Genomic DNA, 12,162 nt, shown 5'->3' with positions numbered 1-12,162 from the left:
TGACTCATAGTAATATTTTATTAAACCATTTTTGTACAGAAATATTGCAGTGTTTCACTTTTATATCTGAAGATGAGAAAATTGGATGGAGATCAACGTTTCCTTAAATCTTCCCAGGGAAGCTTCCTGCCTCTATCTGATCGTCCCATTTCTGAACCTGCAGGAGAGAAAAAAAACACAGGAGAAAATCAAAAAAATGGAGCAATAAATCCACACCTAGAGTGGAAACTAACCTGAAACACAGTTGTGATTTTTACAACTTTAAATGTAGAGCTTCTAGGCGATGAGTGAAAAAGAAAACTGATGACTAAAATCAGTCAAAACCAAAATTAAAACCAAGAATTTTGGACCAGAAGCAAATGAAGGTGCAGCCGAGTGAGATAGTGCGATTTGTTTCACGTGTAACTTACCCAGCTGATTGGGCAGAGACTCTTGTAGACTCTGCGGTACCAGTCACAGGGAGCCGTGTCCTGGTCTTTGGCTGACAGAACTTTGTTACATCTGTAGAAGTCTGTAACAAAACAAAGAGGGAGAAGAGCTGTCAAACCAGAGATGGACACTAAACAGCCAGCAAAGCCAGTCGGTGATAATTTAACTCTGTCAAAGTCCTCGAGTCCTTTATCTGACTCAAGGACTCGAAGGAGATAAATGAGCCTGATTCTGTACCTCACTGGTTTATCTGCAATCTGCACTTGTCCTCCAAAATCATACTATTGTCACTCTAGGACCATCAGAGTCACTCACCACAATGTCACACTAACGCATGGCTTGTGGAAGAAGTGTAGACCTACAGAAATCAAACCATAGACTGTTTACATTCACTTGAAACTTCAACATCAGCGTTTTAGCTGTCGCCCTGTTAGTTTTTGGAAGCCAGAAGAGACCGTATATGGACAAGAGGGTATAATGCTACGTTGCTAGCAAGCTGTATGTTCATACTTGCACAGGTGCAATACACCTGCTAATAGGTGCTAAGTAACAGGCCAGTAAAACACTTGAATTTCACTCACTAAAACGGAAGCACAAACTTCTTGAATGATCTATATTTGACAGCAAGACATTTTTCATGTGACTTTAATAAAAATGCTCCAAAACCCACAGCCAGCAGTGTGACCAAATCAATCAGATTTAAAAAAACAAAAAAACCCCCAAACAAATCATCCTCTCTGGAGTTCAGTAGGAAACTACCCATTATATGTGCTGACGCTGCTGTGACACGATAGTTTCAAAGTCCATTGTCTTCATTTATCTTACATGGAACTGTTGTTAGAAACCCAAACATCATTTAGGTTTTTTTTTTTTTTTGAGCCAAATGTCAACACGGTTTCATTATGTGACCATAAACAACCACGGTTCAGTCACTATTAACTTTTATAATTAAGAACCACAAATCTTAAAATGCTGATAAACCCCTGACATTTATTCTCGCTCAAAAAAAAAAAAAAAACCCTTACACAATCTGTTTCTGTCCATGCATATATTTTCTGAAGTGTATGAATTTCATGCAACTTGTTATTGAAAACACTGTCCTGTGGTTTGATAACATATCCTGATCTTTGCCTGTGATCGTGTGGAGTCCATGAGCCAGAAGACTCCGTGTGAGTCAGGTTTTCTCTGAGGATTATTCAAATATTTCCCTATATTTGTAGATCATCAAAAGTTTGTTGTCCTGTGATAACCATGATTCTGATAACTAAACGGGCACATAAACTCAAGTGTCCATCGACGTGATGCGTTTAGGCTGTCACGTCACAGGACAGGAAATTTTAAAGAAACTTGTAACAAAAATAAAATTGTAATTTAACATTGCGTTCAAATACAATTTAAAAAATATAATTCAGATACATCACGAGTTTAGTTTGAGCTCCTGAGTTTCAGACTGAGTGAGTAAAATAATAAACTAGTCAATAAAAAAGACTGAAGAAATGATTATAACTGGACAAGAAGTTCATAATGAATTACTCTAGTAATTTATTACGCTGACAGTCTATTCTCTTGCATTTTTTAAACAGCACAGTTTCCCGTCAGACTTCTGGTGAATTCAGTTCTTAAATTTTTTTTTTTTTTTAAATAAAATTAATTATGTTTGCCATATAGTTGTTTTAAAATGAAATTATCATGCATTTGTCAAAGACATTAAATGAATGTAAGTGTGTGAAAAAATAAAAAATTATTTTACCATCAGATTGAATGTTGAGATATCAAAGTTACTTTGGAACTTTTGAGAAATTATGTTTTATCCTTAAAATATTTGATGATTTTATTATTATTGATTAAAAATAAAGATTTATCTGATCAAAGTTGAAATAAGTACTTGACATATTTTTGAATACAATAACTAACACTGACATGTATAAAATAACCACAAATGGATTGGACCCACAGTTGGGTATTGCATCAGGGGAGATGCAGTTATCACTCCTCTTAAAACTGGTGTAATTTTCAGCTGTTATACAATAAGTCCAACAAACGTAAGTATTCATGGTAAAATAAATAAGTGGTAATTTATACAAAAACAAGGAAAAATAACTTCCTATTTGTCAACCACTCATAGCAAATTCTTTTTTCCCCTTCCTGTTTAAAATCGAGCGTTCAACACGCTTATTTTAGATCAAAGTGCATCAATCCATCCATCCTCTTCCTCCACAGCTTAAAAATGAAGCCAGTGCAAACGCACCAAAAAGGTTTTCTAATGGGCACTCAAGCCTGACTGCAGAAGTGATTCCCAACATCCAACTTCACAGCAGAAGTAAACGTGTTTACAGCATGCTACACAAATGGTTTTGGTCTCTACAGAGAGTTCTCCCTTCATAACAGCCTCAGATAAACGTTCAACAGTGAACTGAAGCAAACGCTGTCTGCCAGGCCTAACGTCTGATAACTAGTCACTGAACTGGACCTCCCAACCATCTCTATGATGTTTGGGCATTTTTAATAGATGATCATCCAGGAAGAGTGTGCTTTAGTTTTGGTGAGTCAAGTTTTTGTATTTTGTTACTCTGTTATTTACCATTTATCAATTTGTCATTTTGTTAAATGACAAATTGATAAATAGATATCAGTGTGTTGCACCTGAATGGTTTATGAATGCAGCTTGCTAACCAAGCATTACCGATTGCGTTGTACCCCATCGTTCACATAAGGTAACTTCTGGCTTCAAACCCTGCTATAAACAGGAGTTTCATTAGCCTGACTGGTTATGCCTGAGAAAAGATCATAGGTGTGTTTCACTGTTGTAGGCATGGAATAAAGGCCTTTATGGCAGAAATCAAACTTCCCCCATGTACAGCTTTTTTACCCTGAAGTGCAAAACTAAAGTGTCACAGCATTGTTATTGGTCAATTCAAGTAACAGTCCTGTAACATTAAGTAACAGTTATTCAAAATCAGATTACCAAAATGATTTTGGTTACAGTCACTTCAGAGTTAAACTGAGTCTCTGTGTCTGGGTGGCATTTAGTTTTTACTGCACTTCCACAAAGACTGATGCAAACCTTTACTCTGAAAAATCAGCAGAGAAGCAGCATTAATCAAAGCATTCATTACATAAGCAGACGGATCAATACGTCTAAAGTGAAGCTGAAACACAGCAGCGATTAAAGAGATAATTAGAGAGTGCATTTAGTCTGCAGCAGATCCACCATCACACTGAGCTTTGGCACAGAAGGAGATGTGTTTAATTCTTTGAGTTTTCATTTGAAATAGAAACTAGCAGCAAAGCAACTTTGATTGATTTAAATATTGAAAATCAGACATCAAGCATGGGTTGTGTCCATTGTCAAAACTCCTTGTCTCACATTTCTTTATAAATTAAGAAATGCAGAAACAAAAATGACCAGAAGAAGTTTGGAAGTGAGAACTGCTGCAGTTTAAACCCTCAATAAGTCTCAAATGAAAACAACGAATTCTGCAGCCAAGTATTGGAAATACTCAGCAAACATGCCAAAGGCATGCCAAAAGCAGCTTTTGTGTGATTAGATGGTAAAATCAAAATGAGGGGAAAAAAAGCAAGCAAATAAGTGAGAATATCAGCTGAAGGCCCCGAAAGACTCGCAACGCTCAGCAGATTTGCAGGTCTCCTGTTCTTCACACACTTATGAGAAGCCAAACATTATGACAGTCTGCGGTGGAGTGAAGAGACCCAGGCAAAGCTGAAGAGCAAAGGTGCAAATAACCTGTGGCCATTTTTACCTGTCTGAATTAAAAGTTCATGCTGTACTCAGTGTAAGAGGAAACAAGGGACTGGACCTGCGTTGGTCTGATGGAAGAAAACACTGAATTATGACAAAGGTTGACATCACTTTGCATCGACACTGTGTGCAGCAGACGTCTCATTTACCCAGGTAGTTCTGGAAACAGTTGCGTGTCTGGTTGGTGTTGGGGAAGCGGGCATCAAACGGAGCCGTCCTGTAGTTCTTGATCTTCTCCTGGACAGCGTCTGACATTTTTCAGCTGCTGGAGGTCTGCACAGGATCAACAGCATGTGAGCAACCCTTAAATGAAATCATGTTGCACACACGGACTACAAGAAAGCATTCATATCCACAAAGTATCCTAATAATAGTCAGTCAGAGCTACTTAAATAATATATCTTTAAGCTGCCCTCTTTAACTGCAAACATTTAAGCTGTGTGCCGATTTAAACACGTGACTACACCGACATGTGAAACGTGATCCACTGTGGTCTTAAATATGTGTTAAATAATATCAGACAAAAGAGTAAAAATACAGCTCGTTCAAATGGAGTTCGGCATAAGCAAAACTAACTTCTAATTTGACATTAGGCCCATTTTCCCTGCCAGTAACTGGAAAATAAAACTAGAGTCCTGATGAATCCCGTTCATTAACGACGTTATCGATAAAAATAGAAAGTTAATATTAATCCTGCTCAGCTGTTTGCTAATCGCACACAGCTCGAACATTTTTTTTTTTAACAATTTTACAACAGAACAAAAAGAAAAAAGCACCAAAACAACTCACAGAGGCTCTAAACTGCTCACACACTTAAAATAAATTATTATCGACTCGCTATTCACGTAGAAACCTTAAGAAAACCGGCTTACCGTCGACAAATCAATTCTGTTGTAACCCGTGCTCCCGGCGTCCTCTAGCTTTGAAAGACAGTGCGCTCGCAAAGCATGCTGGGAAAAAACGGCCAAAAAAAACCACACAAAAAAAATGGCGCCTCCACCAATGTGTGGAAAGGCAGCACTGCCACTTGCTGGACATATACAGGAGGTACAGGCACAGATTTATTTTAACATAAAGGACTAAAAGATGTTGCATAAAGCAGCCATACTTAAAGTTTACTTCTTTGCATCAGCACGTCTGTTCTGTTTGATTCTGTATTGTTGACTTTTTTATTTTATGGTCTTTTCCAAATGTTGTTTTTAAAGCATACCATGATTTTGGTCTTTAATTGCTTGTAAGGTGCCTTTGAGCGTCTTGGAATACACATATAAATAAAATCTAAACCATCGCAGTAACCTTGTGTCCACATCGCTTGACCTGAGCTGGACCTCTGATGTATTCATTTCTAATCCATGCGGGACGCTCCCAATATAAATCTGAGCATCTCCATCTTGGCCTCCTGTCCTTTTGTTATTGTCACCACACCCAAATCATACATTGTGTCTCTTGTAAACCTTCCCTTTAACACTCCCTGCTGTTTTTCTGTTACAGTTCACCCCTGACACTCACCTCCACCCGCTCTACCCTGTTGCTTTTGCTGGTTGACCCCAAGTGTTTAAATTCACCCACCTTCGCTTGCGCCTTGCAGCTGGACTATTACAACTGTCTCCCTCCTTCACGCACATGTATCCTGTCCTGTTCTACTGACTTTCATTCCTCTTCACACAACAAACATGATACAATTATGAATATATTAAAATTTGCATAGCTACAAAATTTAAAGATCAAATTGATGGATCAAGGCAGACAATTCCTGAAGCTCCAAATTAGTAGTGAATAATAATAATAAGCTATAAAATTAACAGGATAAACTTTAGCCTCCTGTGCATAACCTGGGAAGATCTCATATAAGGTTTTATTTGCATTAGTTTGAGTTTGACCCCCCAAAATAAATAAATCAATAATTGTAGATAGATATTGGATATAAAAAATGAAGCTGAAAAACACAATGAAAGCACAGAAAAACACGGGGGATTTTCTTGAGTAAAATGTTTATTTGCTATAAAAGATATTTTGGTGTCAGGTCAGAGAAGCTTGCTTCCTCTCACAGATTGTCCTCAGCTTGTTGGAGCATCTGAAGGTGAACCAGCTCCTGCTGTACACGACCCTCGGGGTGAGTCGACCACACAGATCCTCCCTGCTTTCACCCGCGTTATCCGGATCACGTGCCCAAAACCTGCAACGCACACTTTATTCTGTTACCATGGCATTTATTCTGTTAAAGTTCATAATAAAACTCCCACCGTGTTTTAATCCCCTCACAGTAAATCCACAGTGGGAAGACACCGTGGTTAGGTTGCTTAGGAGTGAAATTCTCAGCTGCTTTGCAAATCTCATTTATACATAATCCACAACTACTGATGGGTGATTACCTTTTATAATCTCACTACAATGTTGTGTTTTACTGAATTCAAGACCAAGACCTCCAAATTCCAGAGATCTTTTTGGGCATGCTCAGTATGTGCCACACAAAGAAAGCCTCAGAGGATCTTAGCTCATCCCTCAGTGTGGGGCACCACAGCACAAAGATACTGTAATAATATTCATCAGGTAGTTTTAATATTGTGGCTGATCAGTTTAAATAGTATATACAAACAGGAAGGGAAAAAATCTGATAATATTTTATTCCAATAAACATTTTACTGCTACTTAAATCTTATGCTTCTTATAATTAACTACTATGTATTTTATTGTGTTGTCATCTTTAAAATTAAGATCAAACTCATATTCCAGTTTATTATCTGCTCTTTAATTTTAGCATTTTACTTAAATTATGTTCATCATTGTTAATTATCAATTGTTTAAATGCACCTGTTATGTTATTATTAATAGTACTATTAATATTATTATTCTATAAATATTAATACTACTATTACTACTAGTGTGTGAATGTGTGTGTGAATGGGTGGATGACTGGATATGTAAAGCGCTTTGGTGTCCTTAGGGACTATTAAAGCGCTATATAAATACAAGCCATTTACCATTTATTCTTACAATTACTGTTAATATTGCTAATATTGCTATTAATAATATTATTATTATTTCAACTGCTTTTTAAAAATAACAGACAAATTACTGGATAAAGTCTTTATCATCTTCTTAAATTCCGAAATGGGAGATAACAGGTAAATGCAATGTTGCAGAATGAAATGGTGAAAACTGCACAAAGGAAACCAGCTTAAAACAAGCACAGCAAATGACAGATGACATTAAAGTGGCTCGGTGTAATTAATGTGAATGTATTTTTATATTTAGAGCATGAGGAATGTTTGACTATGGACAGGAACACATACATTTTTAATATCCAGTCTTTACATAGTTTTGTGTCCTGACAGCTGATCTGGCGAAATGTCCTCAGCCTGAGACAAACTTAAGGAGGAGAGATCAGTGCATGCTCGCTCTTCACCTTATGAGCCCTGTTTGCCCTGCACCACCTCCTCCTCTTCCTCATGCCTGTCATCATACTCACTGTGGTCCCTTCTCCAGCAGCGAGCCATCGCTCCACTGCCAGCCCCCGTCAGCGCCGCTGCTCCTCAGGCCGACCCAGTATGAGTCCCCCTGACTCAGACTCTGGGCCTTCTCCCACAGAAACTCCTGAGAAACATGTCAAACGTTACCATTTTGCAGACAGAAGCCTTATTTTCTCAACCTTTACTCTAGAATTAGTTCATCCTCTTTACTGTTGATCAGTCAAGAACACAAACTGTGTCACATCTACAGCAAAAGAGCGAAACACAAAACCTCATTTGACCTCAAGCACTGGCTGCTCCTGCAGACGTCTCCATATTTCATGGAGGTCTTAAATCTATTCTTAACTTCTCTTCCTGCTGGTATGAATCTGTATGTCATATAGTGTGTCCAAAAGGTAGGACATATCAGGAAGAGCATGTCAAATATTTACAACTGGACAGAAGCTGAATATGTCATTAATGCAGGGAAGAAGATTTGTGAGAGGATTCCAGCAAAGCTAATTTAATATTTATTATGTGCTTGATGAATAAATATAAACTGGAAATGACAGGACAGAGCAGGTGTACAGAGTAGTGTGTGTGTGTGTGTGTGTGCATTCACCTGCTCCTCTTCTGTCCTTATTATAGCCATAACGCCCCCCAGTGCCATGCAGTGGTACTGACTGCTGATCCAGTCAGCTCTGTCCTGGCTGAAGAGGAAACATTTCTGTCCCTGAGGCGTCCAGCCAGGTAAGCATAGGCTGCACTCTCTTTCTGAGTGAGCAACAATAATAATAATAATAAAAAAGAATAGGTAAATGATGTGGCTCAGATTACTCACCCCTCAAAGTTTGTTTTAATCTAAGCCATGGTCAAGTTTCAGCAGTGATTTGAAATTTCCTAGCATTGCTCTCCTTTACATCCCAGTGCAGTATCACTGTTCTCAGTATGAAATAATCCTACAACAGCACTAAAATCCTTTTGAATGTGTAAATGATTAAATAACAATACAGTGCTCCATAATCAAGACTTAAATTTGTATTGTTTATTAGCTACAACCATTTAAAATTTACTACAGCCCGACAGTCTGAAGGTGTTAATGTCAGGTTTCATTTTGAAAAGCCTTTAATAGTTTTATAGTAGTGTGTTTTTATGTGGTGTCATATTAAGTGGTATAAATATGTTTTCTACTTTATTTATATCACTGATTATAGACTGAAAACAAACAGACTAATATTACAGATCCAGTTTCACTGGTTTAAATCAGTTTATCTAATATATTGGAAACTCATCATATGTAATATGATACAAAAGCTCAAAGTGGATCTGTTATCTGAATCTGAAATGCGCAATCACGCTCGAGTTGTTTGTCTTTTTCACAGCATAATGGAAATCAGAGCTTCTTTGTCAACTGGGTTTTTTGTAAACAGTTGTCTATATTTAATCTGCGTGACTGGGACATTATGTGGTAGAAAGAAAATGACCAAACTGAAACTGATTGAAAGAGTTTGTGGTATAAAAGACATTTACAGTTTCTCACAAACTTGTCTGTAGTTAAACACTCGACCTTTATATAATGGATTCATTAGCTTCTTTACTAATCTGTTACAGCCTTATTATTAGAGCCAAGCCTCAGGTAAACCTTCACCCAAAGACAACCTTTGCACTAAAACCACCGAGTTATCCACTGATGCGTCAGTTTTGAAGTCTGGCCATAGAAATGCCTGAAAACAGACACACTGTGTACGAGGAACTGTCACAGGAACATCTTCAAAAAGTTGTGATTTTTGTGGGTGTAAAAAAATGGTTTTTTTCTCTGGATTTTCTCTTAACACTTGTAGCTCTGAATAAAAAAGCACCCAGACTCACCACCAGTGGTAGCGTTGCTGATCGGGCAGTACTGGTTTAGAGAAGGGTACTGGGAGAACAGGAGCTGATATGACTGGTTGAGCTTCTCCAGCCCGATTCTCAAACCTCTCAGTTTGTTTTCCTGCAGGGCCGACTGGGACTGAGACACCAGTGTGAGCTGAACCACTGTGGTATCAAACACACACGACACACGCAGCACAGTGTCAGAAAATTGCATACACAATGTCCCATCACCCGTTACCATGGATACGGGATAATAAAGCAGAAAAGAAAGCAAAGCAGACTGACAGAGGTGAAAAAAGGGATGATTCAAAAAGAGCAGAGTTAATCCTCTCTGCAAGCCATCGCATAAAAGAATTAATTCTAAAATAAGAGGGAGAGACCGACAGATTTATTTCTCGACAAACTGACAGAAGACCCGGCCTGTTTTTGTTGAAACACCAGAATCATGGTAAAATTTTCCTGCATTATTACCAGCGTCGAAGAAAATGAATGAATTTTTGTCCCTTTTGGCATTTAAAGTTGACAAAAATGCGACAATGACATAAAATTAGAGACTCCTGGTAACATTTAATAATAATAACCTCAAACTTGTGGTGTTTTTGATATTCAGTATCATTCTGTCTGTAAAAACAATTACTCAAAAAGTTTAGATTTTAAATGTCATGCCACATTTGACCTCTGACCTCTCCTTCAGACATTTAACAAAACAAAAATACTTAAAAAGTCTATTTTGTAAAGTTCTAGTAAAAAATTCTATGACTGCTAAGAGGTCTACGTCTTACAATCCAGCCTGTGTAATTCTGCTGTCTGAATCGTGTGACATTTTCACACCTGCAATCTCTTGAGTGGTGACTGTTGTTTTGAGGCTCCTCTTCACTGCATTTTCTCTGAACAGCTGCAGTTATTTTCTGGTCCTGTGTTCATTTTGAAGCCAAGCAGTGGTTCAAAGCTTTTCACGCTGCCGTAAGTAATATATGCGTCTTTGTTTTCGTTTAGATGAGCCGTTTTTGTGTGGTAGCCAGAACACCTCGACATCTGTGCACCAGCAGATGGAAAGAGTGAATGAAAGAAGGCTAGTTACGCACAACTCCTTTGTGTGAGCACAATCAATGCAAAAGGAAACACCTGGGCAACAAGTTACATTTGCCAGCGTGAATGCGGGTCCACTCTACATAACAACACAGCCAAATTTCGCTATGCTAATAACATTCGCTTGGAGAACTTTAAAAACCATATTATTCTGAGCTCCACTATTAGTGAGGATCTATTACACTCACTTTCAAAAAAGGCCTACGTTTTTATCCAACATGATGTGTGTTACTTCACTAATGAAATCCATTCTTTCTGTTTTTAATTTCTTTAAACCTTTGAGTATAGATTTGGCCAACGAGGACAGGCAGTGTCTCAGTCACCACTGAGCTGTAGGTTCAACATAGACTAAAGTGGTTTAATGCCATGTACAGGCAGGTGCAGTGTAGAGATAAACTCAACTTTGTAAATTATTGTAAATTATTTGAAAATATTCAAAATATCAGTTTAAAGTCTTATATATATATCAGCACATTATCTCCTTCAGTAACCTGTTCCCATTGGTCAGTGAGTTTTATAGATGCAAAGAGGCACTCACAGCAGAGAGTCTGGAGCAGAATGATGATGGTCAGTAGAAAGCAGAGCAGACAGAAGTAATGAGCCAGCTGTCTGTAGTGACCTGAGAGAGCTGACACAACAACACAGGGAAAAAAGAAAAACACTTAAACATTTATAGACCTTTTATATATTTCAACAGGAGGAGGCAAGCCTGGGAATTTCATAAAAGACCTTTTCACCCAAATAAGTCCAACAGGCCAGCAGAATATTCCTGTTCAAATACAGCATCTCTTTTTGTGTTGTTGCATTGGACTGCTTTTTTGGATGATAGCTTTCAGACATAGCTGACTTGTTTCCCTGCATGGTTGATATGTATGGGTTGCATCAGACACAGGCAGATCAATGCATTGATAAATTTAGCTCTAATTTGGAGAAATCTGCCGTGATGACTTCAAACATCTCTCTGATCCCAAGTCTGTAGATTGTTTCTTAAAAGAAATATTGTTGATGTTGCATTTTCAAAATCCATGTTACAAACCCAGAAAATAAAATTCACTCTAAAGTAAAGGATGAGGCGACTATAGAGCTAAAAAGCATAAGTCAAGCAGACACCACCGTGGATGAGTGGGAACATTTTCATTATGTTACAGTCACTATTGTTGTCATCTCTGCTTCTTCAAAGCAGAATGAGCTCATTAATTAAATCATTAGCTAACATGATAATGAGTACACCTCAACAGTGTTCTTCTTAAACCCACTCGACACAACCCATGCATGCAATTGAATTTAGTGTTAAAGAAATGACTAATACCAAATAAATAAATAAATAAAACCAATTGAAATACTTTATAAAAAAGAAAAGCTAATTACTTCTGTCTGTGGATGCTTCCAGCTTTTTTTCTTCTTCAAGCAGAGTCGATCCATTATTCACTCCCATGGTCTCATCCAGCAGAGAATCAGCATAGGATTTTTAGGTTATTACAGCATGGATGCATAACTTTTCAGTCACCAACAATCCTTTGTTTTCCAGCAGCAGGTACAAAGGAACAGCCCAGCGTTCCTCTG

At 37.8% G+C, this 12,162-nt stretch overlaps 2 protein-coding genes across 3 annotated transcripts; both read right to left on the bottom strand.

Annotated features, from left to right (window-relative positions):
• LOC116312009 (cytochrome c oxidase subunit 6B1-like) lies at window positions 1-5,193 on the bottom strand. Its single transcript, XM_031729276.2, has 4 exons — window positions 5,062-5,193; window positions 4,339-4,462; window positions 411-511; window positions 1-157 (listed from the first exon to the last, which is right to left on the bottom strand). The coding sequence occupies exons 2-4, from the start codon at window positions 4,442-4,444 to the stop codon at window positions 104-106; spliced, it is 261 nt and encodes an 86-aa protein (XP_031585136.1). The 5' UTR covers window positions 4,445-4,462; window positions 5,062-5,193; the 3' UTR covers window positions 1-103.
• A 970-nt stretch (window positions 5,194-6,163) lies between these two features.
• LOC116311997 (C-type lectin domain family 6 member A-like) lies at window positions 6,164-12,162 on the bottom strand. 2 transcript variants are annotated; one of them, XM_031729256.2, is made up of 6 exons: window positions 11,968-12,162; window positions 11,138-11,227; window positions 9,508-9,672; window positions 8,261-8,412; window positions 7,659-7,783; window positions 6,164-6,365 (listed from the first exon to the last, which is right to left on the bottom strand). In XM_031729256.2, exons 1-6 carry the CDS (start codon window positions 12,032-12,034, stop codon window positions 6,209-6,211), a joined length of 756 nt encoding a protein of 251 aa, XP_031585116.1. In that variant the 5' UTR covers window positions 12,035-12,162; the 3' UTR covers window positions 6,164-6,208. The 2 variants fall into 2 exon arrangements, with proteins under 2 accessions (XP_031585116.1, XP_031585125.1); XM_031729265.2 differs by lacking the exon at window positions 11,138-11,227.

The sequence above is a fragment of the Oreochromis aureus genome, linkage group 22 (genome assembly GCF_013358895.1).
Source record: "Oreochromis aureus strain Israel breed Guangdong linkage group 22, ZZ_aureus, whole genome shotgun sequence".
NCBI lineage: Eukaryota > Metazoa > Chordata > Actinopteri > Cichliformes > Cichlidae > Oreochromis > Oreochromis aureus.
This window is presented reverse-complemented; position numbering and strand designations above follow the sequence as displayed.

Excerpts from the sequence above, each read along its gene's own strand:
- LOC116311997 (XM_031729256.2), bottom strand. The coding sequence starts at position 12,034 with ATGGGAGTGAATAATGGATCGACTCTGCTTGAAGAAGAAAAAAAGCTG. Across the intron at positions 8,413-9,507 it reads CAGCAACGCTACCACTGGTG|AAAGAGAGTGCAGCCTATGC; the intron begins GTGAGTCTGGGT and ends TTGCTCACTCAG. Across the intron at positions 6,366-7,658 it reads CTGCTGGAGAAGGGACCACA|GTTTTGGGCACGTGATCCGG; the intron begins GTGAGTATGATG and ends TGTGCGTTGCAG.
- LOC116312009 (XM_031729276.2), bottom strand. The coding sequence starts at position 4,444 with ATGTCAGACGCTGTCCAGGAGAAGATCAAGAACTACAGGACGGCTCCG. Across the intron at positions 512-4,338 it reads CTGTTTCCAGAACTACCTGG|ACTTCTACAGATGTAACAAA; the intron begins GTAAATGAGACG and ends GTTTTGTTACAG. Across the intron at positions 158-410 it reads GTCTCTGCCCAATCAGCTGG|GTTCAGAAATGGGACGATCA; the intron begins GTAAGTTACACG and ends TCTCTCCTGCAG.